Raw genomic sequence first — 17,992 nt, 5'->3', positions numbered from 1 at the left:
CAGCTAAGAAATTCTAACTGTAAGTTTACTAGAAAAAGGTGTTACTCGTTACGTCACATCGAGACGCATCAGGGAATCATCAATTCAGTAATGAGTGGTGGTGGTGGTGTGTGTGTGGGTGGGGGGGGGGGGGCTGGGGGGGGGGGGGGGGAATTGTAGAGGTACGCCAAAGCTTGACTACAGTAATCTGGTTCAAATGGCTGTAGACTGTAATAGTTATGCAGAGTTGAAGGGGCTTGCGCGAGCTGGAGTGGCGTGGAGAGCAGCATCAAAACAGTCTTCGAAGTTAAGACCACATATTTTAATGATAGATCATATTTCACATCTAGGAAATATTCGTCTATGACTGTCATGACCTCTATGTTTTCTAATCCAGGTTTCTTTAGATGTGGGATACCTCGAAGTCTACTATTGTCAAAACTGGTCAACAGAGTGGATGTTCTAGCAATTCATACTTAGAACCCCTCACTTTCCTTAGTATCCAATCACGTTAACGGATTAAAGGAAGACATCGAAGCAATTCAGAGGCGGGGTGCTACGTTTGTTACTGATAGGTTCGAATAACGCACAAACAGGAGTACTTGGAAGGCGACCACATTCTTTTGGAGGAACGCTATTGAGAAAATTTAGAGAACCATCATTTGAAGCTGACTGCAGAACGGTTCTACTGCCTCCAACATACATTGCGCATAAGGGCCGCGAAGATAAACTTAGGGTCCATACTGAGGTGTGTAGATCGTTGTTTTTCCCTCGCTGTATTTGTGTGTGCAACAGGAATGGAAATGACTAGTAGAGTTACGGGGTACCTTCCGCCATGCACCGTACGGTGGATTGCAGAGTATCTATATATAAGTAGGTGTAGATGTTGTCCAATGTCCTGACGAAACACGATTTTTTGGTAACTCACGACTCTTCTCCCATATTCCTTCATCCAGTTAATTCAGAAGGTATATGTAATATTTTCTTGTTATTCCTTGCCTATTTGCAACGAATTGAGTAAGTGTAGTTAGCTTTAAACATATGAAATCGACTTCCCTGATTTTGATTCAGTGTCAGTTGTATCAAACTACTGCTTTAATTGTTCTTTGGTTTCTGGTGTGAACTGTTCAATTCATGAATCATCTACAGAAGCAAATTGACGCATAAAATTCCATTCTGAAACGTTTGAAACATTGATGAGGAATTCGCTTTAATAATTTCATTCGTTCAGCATTCAACAAGTGCAATAGTCTTATCTGCACAATGCATTCCGATAGTTCATTCTACATCCACAATGTTCCACACTTTTCCCTTGTATGTCCTTACGCATTTAATTAACTTTCAGTCACCCACATTCCAGTACCATATTGTGCATTTTTCATTGTTTTCATGGGCAGTTGCAGGTCTAGGACCTCCACATAGGAACTCAGTTGGCCATTGCACAACAACTGCAAATGAAGAGCAGAATCCGTCTCTGTCTTTTGGTGAATTTAAGTTGTCAGTCAATTCTCCAAAGAAACGATCAGTATGACGGGCAGTCTTCCAGTTTATCTGTTTAAACTGAAACAGTCATCACGACCAGTAACATTTAATTATTCCGCGTATCAAATTGTCGCTTGAGACAAAACTGCATCTCTATCCACGCTACCATTGTGCTAGGCCTAGAAGCAGAGTTTGTACGTTGTTGCATTATTTGACCAATCACTGCCTGTTACTTTCAGTAAGTTTTCACCTGGCGCTCGTAGAATGTAAGGTAAAGGTAAAAAGCAAAAATTACAATTGTAAATTATTGTAATGTTGGAACAACTAATGCTATTATTGACATCTACGACGAATATCTTTCAGTCTTCATGATCTACCAATTATAAAATTAGAGAAACTAATGACAGTAACACTCGGTAACATATGAGAACACAGATTTGTACTGCAAACTGACATATATTAAGTATTATTACCATGAAACTTTCTGAAGTGAAAACACCAATAAGACACGTATTCCTTACCCAAATACTTCCGATATTCGGTTATCTGAAGTTGTCAGGAGTGCGAAAGCTGCTTGGGTCAGTAAACTGATTGTTGCATTTTATTGTCAGTTTATGGGTACAGTTAATGTGCATAAACGCTTTTGCCATCTTGTATGCATTTTGCAGCTCGTGTGGACAAATACTGTGTACCCAATCGGAATTGGTTATACATTTTTCTTTAATTTGCACACAACAATCCATAACGCAAATTAACAATTCCCTCCTTGTTTTCACTCATTCTCTGTTGAATTTGATTTTATAGTAAACTACATAAACAACGATCTAGCGCAGAAAGCTCCTTTGTGGCCCATAAACACCTTCGCCGCTAACAACAACGGAATAGATTTAATAGAGACGCCATTCCACTGTTGGCCAATTCGGCCAGTAATGTTGACGGGTTCACCCTGTTGCAAGTACGTTCCAGGTACTGTTGCCGAAGGAATGTCCACATACAGTTCAAGTTTTTATGTGCCCAGTATGACAAACGTCATGATAGATATATCTCCGTAACGCTGAGAACTGAGCACGTCTTTATATGAAAATTTTTCATTCATAATTTTTCAGTACTATCACCTTTTGAAGCATTTCCATTTCCTTCTAAAAAACAGCCTTTAACACAACATTTAACTTCACAGCAACAGATGATAAATTTCCCGCCTTCACTCCCTATACAGAACTGATCACAGTTTGATTTCGATATTCCATAACAGGCTCCAGATGTTTGTCTGATTATGTAAATTTAGTAATATCCATCATAGGAAATGATGTGCTATTAGTGTATAAGTAAACCTGTGTTACTGGATATAGTATAGTACCTGTATGGTTGTTTTTGGTTCTGTGGTGCTATGTTATCTTTGTATTAGCTGTAATACTGTAGAGGATATACTACTGTATCAATGATTATATTATATAGCCACTGTGATACAAGGTGTAAAATGAAGGATGTGCATGTTGTAGAAAGCTTAGACCCACAGGATTTGAAAGGTTGTCTTGCATGTTTGACAGTACTATTTTTTGTAGTGTAGATTTCTTTGATAAATCTTTTACTTATTAAGTAATATAACAATATTTATTAAAACTGAATTTTTAAATAATTTGTGAAAATTTCGAACTTTATGAAACTATACTTCTTGAATACACTCATTTTATAGTTCTAGAGGGTTAATAGCTTGCGTTGTGGCCTTCGTCTCGTTTTCAACTGTCTTACTTTACAATACATTGTGAGCGAAGAAACGCGCGTACATGAATTCGTTTGAAAATTTACATTTCTAAACACAAAAATGTGGCATGGTTCAGGAGTTGCGAAGAATTCTCTCTGCTGTGTATCCAAAACATAGAGTTTTATGTCGTGTTATTTGGTGCTACGTTCAACATGAGGAACATGATGCCTTCCTAGTCTAAGGGACAAAATAACAAGTCACGGGAAATACTGTACCTCATCCCACATTTCCTGACATTTTTGTGCACTTCACTTATTTGTAATCAATTTTATGATCATTTATCTTTGTGAAAAACCTAGTAATGTTTCTTGTAACAACTGTTCTGTTATCTTCGTCCAATGTGGCGCCACCTACTAGCATTCTCCTAAACAAGCGCATTTTAACCAAAGAGACATCAGATATCCAAACAGTTTACATCGCAGGGGTATATCGATTAAGATCGTGCATCATTACGGTGATTTTTGGTTAGGCTTCAGTTGCACCACCACTGTTTTAACCAATCGCAGGGCGGCAAAAAATTGTATCGAATTCATAAAAAAAGTTCAAAAATATTTTATGATTGTGTTGTGCAAAAATATCTTGCTGGAAGCGTTACCAACATAAAGTGTATGAGCAACACTGTGCAGGAAGCTAAAACATGTATCACAGGTTATAGTTTATCCGTTATGCATCGTATTGTGCAAAGCGACACATTTCGACCTGTCGGAACTCTAAGATTTGTTCAAGTAACGGGTTATCAAGAAGAAAGTGTAGCTCCCTAACCACACAAAAATGTTCGCTAGAGTGTCATAAACAATATAAATAAGTCGTAATACAGAAGATTTGCCATTGATTGACAAACAATTTTTATAAGTAGACAGTGAAATGAAATGTCTGAGTTTGCGTTTACAGTGATATTAGTACTGACTTGCAGCAGGGTTCGTGATTTCTACGACAGTCTGGTCACGAAATAAAATACTTTGTACAGTTCGTTTTTTCTATGGCGTATCGTCAGTACGTTGTTGTACGATCGTAGCTCTGAGATACTTAGTGAAATGTATATAAATGTCATTCTAAATTACAATCAACCTCGTTAAATACAACTTACAACTCGTGCAGGGAAACGGAAGATATGATGTTCCTGTACATTCCAACATATCGCCTTCGGAACGCATGTTCTCGTCTTTGTCATTTGGGACTATTACGCAATTAATATGATTGCACAAACACGTAATAATATATCGAATGAAACGCGTTGTCCCTAAGGACAAGAGATTTTCTGCAGCGAAGTGTCATCCCTGTGGGGTTCACGCTGCTACACGGCTGAGTGACCTGCAGTGCCGAGGGTCTAATTTGATTATTGGACTAGAGGAAAACGTGTTATCCTGCGAGACATTGGCGAGGGGACGCCCGGCTACAGATGCCGTCCAATAGGCAATCCCATTACTTCCGACACTCAATTCATTATATCGGATCACCCCGGCCACTGCGTCCCACACCCAGCGCGCTCTTCGGATAAACCTCTCACATCTCGTTCCCGGAATCATATTCTTACTTTTCGCTCCGATTACTTGAACTGACTTGCAGTTCTCGGACATCTCTAACCATTTTATGATACGACTTCGCTAAGTCTTCTTAATACATGGCAAGGCCACATTGCGACATTAACTTTTTTCGTCACCATTCCCAGTGAACTGTCAACTGGAGGGATTATGTCCCATACAGTGTACCGAATACAATGTTGTACAGTCTTGTAATCTAAAAGTGAATCATTTAGTGACGGATTCCACTACGTTGATAGACAACCGTCTGTCAGTGGGTGCGCCAGTTACTTTGCTTCTCAGATCGTTACACCTCTTCAAATACTAACCTTCATCGACCCAAAAACAATTTCGAAATTTTTTTATATCAGTTTTTACAATCGATGAAACATATTTTACTTTCTCGTAGTTGGTTTCAAAATATTCCATTTTAGATTTAAACAGTACTTAAGTGAAAATCTTCAGTGTAATGATGCTCCATTCTGTTATTCATTTTCCTGCTATGTTGTTCCATAATAGGAGAGAGTGTAGTTTCTTCGAACACCTTTCACACTTTAGCCTCTAGCCTGCTCTGTGATAGAAGTTTAGAAAATTCTCGTATTCTGTTTTTAAACGATGACATTCAATTTTTATGTCCTGCAGTCTTGATCTGGAATTACAAAGATTACTCCGAAAAATTAAGGTTTTTCTAAATATGAGGACATGTTCAAGGTACAACATGGTGATGTACCTACAAAAAAATATTCGACTGAAACATAAATCCGTTACAGTGGAGAAAATCTTGTCAGTATTATGTTCAGTAGTCTATCTGGCACGTTATTACTCCACTACACACCAATAATCAGAAAGTGAAATCAAATTAACGGGGAGTATTGTCAAAAACGAGTTCTTAAAACATTAAAGAAACTCGGTTCATTTACAAGTATCACGTGTCCCATTCTGAATGCTGCACGGCTGAAGAAGTATATTTTAGTTGTCCACACGTTATAAAAGTAGTTCTAAAAATATATAGCCTTTTACTCACCTGTATCTGAAGAATAAACTACTTTTAATATGTTATACGGCACTAGGATGTATTGAAAGCGAAATATTTACAAATTCTTCGCAGTATACAACGTCATGTCTAACAACAACAAAAACTATAGAAATCATTTGGCTGATAGGGCGAGTAGCAATCTACGTTTTTTGCTGCGTACGGTAAGGTGTCTAAATTGAGTGACTGTAGGAGGATAGAAGATGGCTTAGACAAAATTCTAGTTAGTGTGATAAATGGCAACTAGCACTAAATGTAGAAAAATGTAAGGTAATGCGAATTTGTAGCAATGATGAACACGGAATGTTTGGATACAGAATTAGTAGTGTCCTGCCTGACACAGCCACCTCGTTTAAATATCTGGGCGTAGCGCTGCAAAGCAATATGAAGTGGAACGAGCATACAAGGATTGTGGTAGGTAAGGTGAATGGTCGACTTCGGCTTCTTGGTAGAATTTTAGGAAAGTGTGATTCATCTGTAAAGAATACCGCTTATGGGACGCTAGTGCGACCTATTCTTGAGTACTGCTCGAGTGTTGGGGAGCTGTATCAGGTAGGATTAAAGGAAGACATCGAAGAAATTCCGAGGTGGACTGACAGATTTATTACCAGTCGGTTCAAACCACAGGCAAGTGTTATGGATATGCTTCGGGAGCTCAAATGGAAATCCCTGGAGTGTAGGTGTCTTTCTTTTCGTGGGAAAATTTAGAGAACCGGCAAATGGAACTAACTGCAGAACTATTCTACTGCATCCAACAAGGTCCACGAGTCATACGGAGTCATTCAGACAGACGTTTCTACCGTACTCTGTTTGTTGGTGTAACAGGAAAAGAAATGGCTATTAATTATACAGGGTACCCTCCACCACTCGCCATACGGTGGCAGCAGTTATGTAGATGTAGAAAACTGCAGATACTATATATGGTGGTCAAGAGTATGCATTCCTTCATATGATTGTAAAGTCGGTCACTAAATTAAGTATCGACCAAAAAACATAGCATGTTCCTAGGTACACTCTCCTCTAAGTACAACACTCTCTCCTACTATACTAATTTAAATTTAACCATTGAAACATGCTGCCTGTCCTCATTTCGCGGAGATTTACTTGTCGAAATTGCGCTTTGTTGCGAAACTTACTTAACGGACAATTCTATGATTTAGGAAATTCTGTCTTTGTAATAACAGATATCGTCACCACTCGGATAACAGCGAGAAAAAAATCCATTGGAAGGTTATTCCTAGTAACCACGTCGGTATAATGAACAGGTGAGCTCAGTGGTATGGTTTTCACATCATAGACCATTTACTCAGTGCATTCCTGTGAACTACACCGTGTATATGAAGCAGGGCACTATGACGCACACGGAATCTAATTGTGAATCCTGGCGCTGCTTTTCTGTTACAACACTCGTCTTTGTCTCTCGCTTCTTCTAGTACTGAATGCTTTCAAAATCTTCGAGCGCTGGGTCACTGCACTATCCGGAGTAGAAACACATATGAATGATTTTTTTTAATTTCTACTGAGTTTCCCGTAGCTGTGTTGGAAGTACTAATGCTCAAGCGTCTCTGTGATCAAGTGTCCACAACTGAGAACGGCTTTCATCCTTCATTTACTACTGCTTTTATTTCCAGACAGTTTTGAGTAACATATGCACATATTTCTGGCTCAATTAGCCTTTAGATTCCTTTTAGTTATGTTACTCTTCAGTTGTTCATGGTATTAGGAAAGTAAGTAATGTATTGGCATTGATTATAAAAATTAAAAAACTCTAATGAGAGGAAGTAAAACAAATTCACATTGATATTGAGCGTGAAAGAAGAGAGAATCTCGATTATTTAGTGGAAAATACCTGAACTCATCTGTGAATAGTACTGGAAGGTAATAAACTAAGTACTCTTATTTACATGTCAATAAAAGAAATTTTGCCTCGTCGTAGAAAAGTTGCTAAGGTATTGACAGTAAAACGAAACACGGAAAAGGAAACAGAACTCAGTTTTAATACTTGCTTAAGGCGTATGGGGTTTGGAAATTCCCCATGGTTATCAACCCGGTCGTAACGGAATAATAGCTGAAGCCTGACAATTAGTCGTAGTATAACGGCGGAATTCTCCATCTTCCTTGACTTGTAGCGGGCACCGTTGTCTTCGTGATGCGAGAACCGTAGCTCAGTATTGTAATGTAGCGCTTTTGACTTAACTACAGTATTTCACAAATACTTGCAGTAAGAGTCTCGTCCGTCAAAGCAAATGTGTGTTAGTAGACAGAAGTCCATATTCGAATTCACAGTACTAGAGAGATGGAATACATAAATTCACACGGACTGCAAGAAGCAGGCGTATACAACTGGAAATGTAGGCTCGCACTACTGGGGTTTCGGCTGTGCGCCTGGCTTGATGGCAGCCCGCCCGCCGTGATACCGACACTGGTTGTATGCTCCACAGGCGCCAACGCCCAGATAGGGCTGTCGGCGCTCCCCCGAGCGGTTATCTCGTTACGCGAAACGCTGGCTCCTTCTCAAATAAAACACTCCCAGTCAGGCACGACTTCTTGCTTCTACGGTCCCCTTCCGCCTACCGTAATCAGGTTCGCCGCGGGCTGGAAATTGTGTGGTCGGCAGGCCATCTGTCATGCCGAGATAAAAGACGCGACGACACCTTCTCAGAGCTGTCTCTCAGGAAATAAACCTGCAATAGACGATACATTTCAGGCTTTTGATTCGCGTACATTATTTTTGTAGACATTCGTTGATTGTGACGAAAATGTGTCTCAAGTTATCCATAGGAGAGAAACATTTTAACGCTTAAACAAATTGCAACAACAGGGAACACTGTACTAAATGAATCCAAACTCGTAGCAGTTTCTGCTAGCATATGCCACTGGGAGTGCTAAAGACCTTCCGTACGCGTGGGTGCGGCATGCCGTATGTGTGACCGTCAGAGTCATTGTTACGCCAAGATCAGTTACTGAAAAGCCGCCAAGCGAAGTGGAAACCTCTAAACAAGTGCCAAAATACTTCTTCCGAAACAAAGGGTGTAATATCAGCATGTAAGTAAATTTGAACTTGGAATAGTGGTGAATCTCTGGGAGATAGATTTGTTTGTACTCCTGTGATATTTTGTGCTGTAGCAGTGACGTGGTGGAACGGCACTGAAGCTAAAGTGTGTAGAAGAGCGATTACTACCCTACACAGTGAGACGACACAGCGACTGACTGCATTTTGACAGCGTTGCCGTAACATACCGAACAGTGAGGTCCTGACTGAGCCAACGGGTCGACGCCGTCTGCTATACGGTGGATGATGACTTGCACGCCATCGCATCTCATTCCTTCGTACGGTAATTGCTAACGTGCCACGATGCAATGGCAACATGAACACTTCTACCCGCTTTCTGATCGCCAAAATGTACAGTTATCGCCGGCCAGAGTGTCCGAGCAGTTCTAGGCGCTACAGACTGGAACTGCGCGACCGCTACGGTCGCAGGTTCGAATCCTGCCTCGGGCATGGATGTGTGTGATGTCCTTAGCTTAGTTAGGTATAAGTAGTTCTACGTTCTCAATTGATAAACGTCGTGGTTGCGACACAGGACTTGCCCGAAACTATACGGAACACTTGTTTCAGTTTGCAACTAATCTATTTTCGCAGTGTTTAGATTTACTCGTGTCTTTTATTGAATGATTCACTGGCAATTGCGATGTTGTTTCATGCACTGGTGACGACATTTCATTATAAAAAGAGTACCGACTTGTATAAAATTATCTTTGGTGTGACAGGAAATTGCAGTATTCGATTTTTACATACTATCTGCATGACACTAATGATACATTTTTAATATCTGATCAAACTCTCAAACCAAAGGAAACCTTTGCTCTGACGACACATTTTATTTTCATTTGATTACATTTTAAATATTATTTGTATCTAGAAGTGTATAATATTTAGAGCAGCTGATACGAAGAGTTCTTTTTCGATAAAAGATGTGAAATCTCGTTGAAGGTGCAAGCTGTAACGTGCCAGCTGCTATCGTATCTTATCGGCCTGATACTGCGCCACTTACAGCCACCTGCTCCATGGAAGGTCGTCTGACTGTAGTGAAAAATTTCACAACAGTGCTCTGTTCTGTATGTTTTACATTTGGCAGATATATAATACGCAGAGTATTTTATATACTCTCCACTTTTCGAAGGAAGAGTGATATCGGAACTTACATTAACAGTACTCAGCTATTTTGTAATCACTGCTATTGTATGCCACTGGTGTGGTAGCTTGTTACACCAGTCAAGCCAGGCATTGTCTGTGATCTTTGGTCAGGCCTTCACCAGAAAATCACTTATCTCTTTCTTCAAAATATTCTATGTCTGCACTAATCGGTCTCGCTTTACCACCAAATATTATGTGATCACGCTACGGAACCAATAAAAAGATACCAAAAAAGTGTTTAATCAGTAGGATATCGAAGATGATTAAACTGTTGTGACTACTTTGGGTTGGGTTGTTTTGTGGGAAGAGACCAAACAGCGAGGTCATCAGTACCATCGGATTAGGAAAGGATAGGGAAGGAAGTCTGCCGTGCCCTTTCAAAGGAACCATCCAGGCATTTGCCTGAAGCGATTTAGGGAAATCACGGAAAACCTTAATCAGGATGGCCGGAGGCGGGTTTCAACCGTCGTCCTCCCGAATGCGAGTCCGATGTGCTAACCACTGGCTCACCTCTATCGATAGAATTTCTTGCTTTTGTCACACAGGTCCGTTGTTCGCCACCAAGTCGCAGTATGCTGTGCTGACATAGTCAAACAATTACTTTTACTGCGTACACACGGTCAGTATGTATCATACTCTCGCTCTTTTACTTAAAAAGAGAACAAACGATTTTTCCACACAGTTCGTTGTAAGAAAATATTGTGAAGAGAATAACTACTCATTACATGAACAACTAAAATAACTGATAATGTTTCCAGACCATTCTATTCTTATTCCTTCTGTGAGTTTCCACTTTTTTCTCTTTTCTACACTTTTTTTCAAACTGAAGATCAACTGGCTTGCTTCAGTCACAGCTATCTTCTGACGAAGTCATTATCGAGATCAACGTGTAGTATGATGCATGGGAGAATAATTATTGTGTTGTTAGCCGAGAATAGCACAACTGCTGGTACTTTTTAATGAAAACTGCGTTATAAAAGTTTCCACGCATAGCACTAATCCTGCCTGATTTCAGAACACTAATACAATGCGCTCACCGTATTTATATGGATTTCCAAGACTTTTATTTAAATACGTAACAACAAAATGTTATTTCGTAACCTGATTATATCTCTCAAAGCTGATATTTTAGATTACATGTCAAACATTTCCGTGATTAATAAATGCTGTAAATAATTTCAAAAATTATCTTGTTTCTGTAAGTTAATCTTAGGTTTCTTTGTTTTCTTGCTGTACCTACGCTTTTACGGTGTGTTTTCCTATTCAAATCTGCTGTCGTGCCTTGCACTTCTGTCTTAAAATTCGCATATCGGTTGTGGTTGCTTCTGCTTAGCTTTTATGTTTCTGATCACCTATTGGTGTGGTCTGCCTCTCAGTTAGATAGAGTATTGAAATTTAAAATTGAGATATACGTAAGACTGATAATAACAAAGAATCGATAAAACATATTTTTGTAAATGTTACAAAACGAATTCCCGTTTTCCAAAATCTGGAACTGAATGTGTACATTTTATTATATGTCTATAGATTTCATAATATCCTAACTTTAAGGACGATAATGAAAAATAGGGCTGCTACATTTATTACGACTGTGGTTTTTTTTTTATTTTCACCACAGATACTATGTTATTTGATTTACAGAACAGTCATTACTTTTGACTGGGTAGCCAGCCATCTAGAACAACATAATTTTTTCAAGAAATTTGTGCTAATGTTACTCTACAGAAGCCACTTAGGGTTTTGGTCAATTTTATGCTCTTCATACACATGTCTATCACGAGAAAACGAAGTGGTAAAAGTACTATATACGTCGTTTGCATGTGAGATGCATGTGTATGAAGTATATAACATCAACAGAAACTGTAAGAATTTACTATAGTCTCTCATACAGATATAGTGATTGCGGTTTTTCGCCCACTTTCCAAATCTACGAACTAATCGTGGACGGTAATTTCCTCAACAAAAATTAATTATTGTTCTACCAAGCAAATAATGTAGTAAATAATGCAAAACAGGAAATCGTAGTTGTAAAAAATTAAATGTTTCGGACTAATTTATTATCACCACCGTTACCATTCTTGTTATTCAAAATTTAAAGGTACCGGTATCTAATCAAAGTAAGAATCTACTGATACTGACAAAGATTGGCGGAAACATAATTTTGTAAACGAAACGAGAAGAATGTCTGTTTTGAGAGACTGGGAGGAAACTACTTCTCAAAACCACCTGTTTCTGTTTGTATTAGAAGCATTTGTGTTATAGCGGCAATTCTTTCTGTGTGTTGCAGCTGCAGCAGGAGGCTGAGAAGACGCGGGAGCCGTCAGCAGTGGTCAGCGGCGGTCTGGCCGGCGGCAGCAGCATGGGCGGCGGGGGCGGCGGGGGTGTGAGCGTGGGCGGCGCCTCGCTGCTGGGACGCCTGGTTCCCCCACAGTACGGCCGTCCCGTGTGCTGGACCGTCATCGCACTCTACGTGGGGTGGCGCATCATCTGCTCACGATGAGCCGTGCCGCGGGCCACCACCCTCTAGTCTTTAAGTTCTACTTTCTAAGTCTCATTTCATTTTAGTTCTTATCGTTATGAGTGGAGATGATCTCCTAACGTGTCTCCCTGAGACAGTTTCAGTGATTACTTGTTTGTTTTACGTATCTGTATTAGAGAACTATTCGTTCGATTTGTATCTGTAATTCCCAGTGATCTCCTTAGGTTAAGCTTTACGGGTCGTGTACTGAATCTCACGATAGTTTTCAGAAGTGGTAAAATGTGCTCCGAATTTTATACAATTATCACTTCTTGCATTCAGTGCATTGCTTACATAAATCGTAATTTTTTTGATTACAGTGTGTGTTTACATGTCTACTTATCGCTTAGCTGTAGTACAGATTTCTTTTTAGTGCTTAGATACGTTTTGTTTTGCAACTCTATTGTAATTATGGGTTATGACCGTATATAAAAGTATATAAATATATATAATAAATCGCAAGTAAAGCTGTTCGATTACGTAAATGGAACATTGTATATTGTGTTGTGGAACATTCCTAATGTAAAACTGAATAATTATTGTGTATTTTTTTAATTGTGCAAAAAGGTTCCAATACCTTTTTTTAGAGTTTTCATATGATCTCTTACGCGTAGTTGTAGACATAGCTGCGTGTACAATGGGTGACGTTGTAGCAGTATCCCAAAGCATTGCAGCTCCGCTAGTTTGTAACTTATATTTTTGTGTGAGAGAAAGTCTTCTCTTTTGTAAGTTGACCTCGGAGTAACACGTCACAGCAGAGGGCAGACATGAAATCTCAGAGGAATTTCGTCGTATTTTAAGCTATGCAGTTCATTTCTTCAAATTTCATTGCTCTAATTATTGTATATAGACAATTCAGTGAGAGAGTACTTTATGTGTAATTAAGGTTTTGAAACTGCACTTACAGGTATTGTTGGGTGAGGCAGCAAGACATTTTGTTCTACACTAGATGTCCTTTGTAAATTTTGTTGCTGAAGAAAACATATTCCTTCACCATTATGTTATCTACAAAAGTTGTAAGCACAGTACATAGAGCTCCATTTCATACTGACGGGACTATTTTCATTTTGGAATACACAAATTAATAGCCTTTAACTAATTTATTGAAATATTTGTGCCACATTATCGAGACTTCATGCAAAAATTTTTTGCAAACAACTTTTGTCTTCTCTTCATTTCTTTAATCTTTTCCATTTACCTTCATCCACCATTTACCTTACAGAATTGGTAACTTATATGAAATTGTCACCAGTAAATCCTGGACTGATTATAACTTAATTATTAAGTACTTGTGACACTGTGGTGCCAGTTACTGAAAACAATTGTAAAAGTTGTAACAGAACCATTTGCGACGCTATGTCTGAGCGTTCTCTGCTGTTAGACCTGTTTTGTCAAATGTGTGGCTTGTAAATAGCTTACCATTTTTTAAACAAACTAACAGTTGGTAGGTTTCACTGCTGTTGCAGGTTGATGGACAGTCTGTCAATTAGATCTGTGGCTTCAGAGAAACCTTCGCTTATCAAAGTGTCACTGTGATTACATATTTCTATAATCTGATGAATATATCATAGGTTATATTTGCATGTCGTAACATAGGAAGTATAAAAAATTAAGGCAAATGTATGGGAGAGAACACTTGTGTTCTCTGACCTACACTCTGTTGCTACCAATGTCTTTCAGAACTGTACACTTTTTCACTTTTGTAAAACAATTGAATTTTGAAATAAATGTAAACATTCTGGTAATAAAGTTCAGTTTGTATCATTTTGTATACAAGTGTTTCATGTGCATAGAATGCTAATGGTTTATTTGCCATCTTAGTACTCCATTTCAGTTCTAAACCTATTTCAGATTCTCACATAAACGTGTTCTGTTGTATTTACTTCAACATTCCAACTATGATGCAAATTTTTGTGGTACTCTGTTCTAACAATTATTCTACCACATACAGTCATCACTCAATCACCCACTCCTGTTCTAAAAAGATTTTCCTTATTGAACAAACCACAGATTACTGTTATTATTCTACTGGACAATGAAAAACCTTTGCTCCATCTTATGAATAGTAATTTATGAATAGATTAGCATTATTACCAGCTTTTATGCTAATTTAGTAAGTTTAATTATTGAAGCAAAGTTATTTAGTAAATCCAGCAACTAAACATCCTATCCAAAGACACAATTCGAGTCATTCAGCAACTGAATAATTGATTGTTGAGATGTATTTTATTACACCCATGTAATAGTTTCACATGTGGACTAGTAAGACTTTGAAGAAACATTCACACTGCCCATTCACACTGTAAAACTTCCTATATCATAGTAATAAGTCCTTTTTTTCCATTGATGCTCTCACAAATATTAATTTTTTTTAATGAAAACAACACTGTTGCAAACTTCTTATGCTGAATGTATCCAAGTGAATTCAAACAACTCATAAGGAATATAGAAGCACTCATATCTTGGACAGAAATATTGTACATCTGTTTGCACACAAAAATGTTCAAATTACATGTAGTATGTTTCTTCTAAATAATTGCTCCATAACATACATTCAAGAATTATTGTGCAACATACATGAGAACTCTGCAATGACAAATTTATTTGCAAGAATATCTGTTAGCCACACCTGAAAACATCACATTTTCTGAAAGTGATAGACCCTTACTAGAAACTCATATCTACTAAAGAAATATTTGTGAAAAAGGATAAGACTAAAATACAATTAAAATTACAATAAAAATAAAATGACATCAAATGACTGAAAACTGATCTTAAGAGCAACTTCAAGATCTGCTTTAATTAGCAGTTAGTGTACACTCCAACTATAATAAAAATGCTGTGTTTCTCTTTTTTCTAAGCAGGGTCTGAATTTCACAAACGTTTTTTTGGTCTACTTTATTTATACAAGTACGAGCAACTTAACAGTGTCATTTATTGTTTATGGGGAACTACCATTCAGCATTCACTTGCTTTTTTGGTACATGTATTAGAAATGGCATATGTTCAAGAACGAATACTCGAGGTCATGATTGTAACTGACATAATCTCGAATTCTCGATAAAAGATTGATGTTCGGAAAGCTGGATGGTACCATGAGGAGGGGCATTAACCTTCAATAATAAACTAAATCAGTGAAAGTTGAATAGTTTACAGCAGTTTTCTATCCCACACATTATTGTGTGGTGACTGTAACAGAACTTGACCTTGCACCGCCTCTTGTTTCATTTCATGTTATTATAATTTCCGAAACAAGGCAGCATGTCGTAATCGGTTTCTTCTGAAGACTGTTTGCTTCAGGATTGTAATGGAAAATTTCAACAACAGGTTATGGTAAGTAGGGACGATTTCAAATTGCGAACAATCTAGTTGGAGAATGACGCCATGCGAATAGGTGCCAGAAAATGAAACTCGTCTAAGATCGATGTTAATATATTTTCTGAACAAAAACTTGAACAGTCTTCGATCTCCTAGTAACTAACAGACACGAACTTTTCGACGGAATAGCTGTTTCGGAGGAAATCAGTGACCATAAGGATGTTATGGTCTGATTAACACAGACGTACACAGGTCGTGTTCTAGCGGTTGGCTTCACTGCCTCTAGATCGCTGGTTCGATTCCTGCCGATGGGCAGATTTTCATGGGCAGGTGTTCGTGTTGTTTTCATCGTTTTACCTCATCTTTTTCGTCCCGTAAATCGCCACATTGGCGTCAAATAGAAAGATTTGCACCAAGTGGCGGAACAACCCCAGATACATGGCCAATAATACCATACGATTCTTTAATTTCAGTTAAAACAGGTGTGAAAAGGGACATTCAGAATGATAGGTAAACATAATTAGTAAGTAAGTATGACAAGGAAAAGATAGCATACTATCTGAGCAGTAAGTATCATACATTAAGAGTACAAGGTTTTAAGTATCCAGAGATTTATGCGATATAATTTGGATCTCTATCTGTGAAAAAAGGATAGGAGGTATGGGAAATACCCACTGTACTTCAATAGGCAAGCTAGAACGTTCATAAAAAATAAACACTGTCAGAACATGAAGGCCCAAAGTAGTGACCGGTCGCCGTGTCATCCTCAACCCTAGGGGGTCTCCGGCTGCGGATACGGAGTGTCATGCTGTTAGCACTCCGCTCTCCCGGTCGTTGTCATTTTTCGCGACCAGTGCAGCTACTTCTCACTCAAGTAGCTCCTCAATTGGCCTAACAAGGTCCGAGTGCAGCCCACTTGCCAATGTTCGCGGATGGGCCAGGAAATAGAGAGGGAGCCCAAGCATTATCCTATTTATGAATAAATGCACTTGTAGAACAACCTGAACGTATTATAGATGTGCAGAGAATACAAGAATAATCAGTCACGCTTTTGAACTTCAAATATGTGTTAAATCTTATGGGACTTAACTGCTAAGGTCATCAGTCCCTAAGTTTACACACTACTTAACCTAAATTATCCTAAGGACAAACACAGACACCCCCCCCCCCCCTTCCCGAGGGAGGTCTCGAACCTCCGCCGGGATCAGCCACACATTCCGCCCCCGGTGGGTGAGTGTGCCGGCACGGTAGCTCAGCGTGTTCGGTCAGAGGGTTAGCAGCCCTCTGTAATAAAAAAACTGAGCTAATCGATCAACAACGAACTTAAACGGACGTCTTACGACGTCCGCCCCGAGCAGATGCAACGAACAAAAGCGAACAAATAAAAAAAAACTCCGGCACGGTAGCTCATCGTGTTCGGTCAGAGAGCGGGTTGGCCTGTGTAATAAAAAAAAAAAACTGAGTGAAACGATCAACAAACGAACTTGACCGGATGTCATGTGACGTCCGCAATGAACAAACACAACGATCAACAACGAACAAAATGGAGGAACAAAAAAAAAAAGTTGTCAGCACGACAGACTGTCACTCCTAAGGGCCCGGGTTCGATTCCCGGCTGGGTCGGATATTTTCTCCGCTCAGGGACTGGGTGTTGTGTTGTCCCAATCATCATCATTTCATCCCCATCGACGCGCAAGTCGCCGAAGTGGCGTCAAATCGAAAGACTTGCACCAGGCGAGCGGTCTACCCGACGGGATGCCCTCATCACACGCCATTATTATTATTATTATTATTATTAGCCACACAGTCCATGACTGCAGCGCCTTAGACCGCTCGGCTAAGGTTTTGAACTTAGTCCTACTAAATACAGGTATAACAACTTTAACATCTTTCGCAATCAAATATTGTCATGAACTATAGAAAACCAGTGGGGAACGAAGAAGGAACACAAAGGCATCACACAGAAACTTCATATTTATTTGTTGCCTTGATAGAGGGCAATGAAGGCAACGATTCAAAGCGCAGTGCTGTGGCTTAAATATGATTCGTGGACAAATTGACTTGTTATTTACAGCGTGGTATTTAGTTCATAGGTGCTTTCAACGTGCCAACACAGCATCGAAGAACAAAGTTTAAGCAATTAACTAATGGTATGTGACGCTTTGACTCTGCATGAGTAATA

At 39.1% G+C, this 17,992-nt stretch overlaps 1 protein-coding gene across 1 annotated transcript in view; it reads left to right on the top strand.

Moving 5' to 3' along the window:
* The window catches only part of LOC126299151 (uncharacterized), a 36,249-nt gene extending 22,467 nt beyond the window's left edge, over positions 1–13,782 (top strand). Inside the window, exon 3 of the mRNA XM_049990920.1 lies at positions 12,262–13,782. Within this exon, the coding sequence (XP_049846877.1) occupies positions 12,262–12,474 (213 nt within the window). The 3' untranslated portion in view covers positions 12,475–13,782. The remainder of the gene's footprint in view (positions 1–12,261) is intronic.
* Positions 13,783–17,992: the final 4,210 nt, after the last annotated feature.

Source organism: Schistocerca gregaria, chromosome X (genome assembly GCF_023897955.1).
Source record: "Schistocerca gregaria isolate iqSchGreg1 chromosome X, iqSchGreg1.2, whole genome shotgun sequence".
Taxonomy (NCBI): Eukaryota; Metazoa; Arthropoda; class Insecta; order Orthoptera; family Acrididae; genus Schistocerca; species Schistocerca gregaria.
The sequence above is the reverse complement of the archived record's forward strand: the minus strand, read 5'-3'. Positions and strand labels throughout refer to the sequence as shown.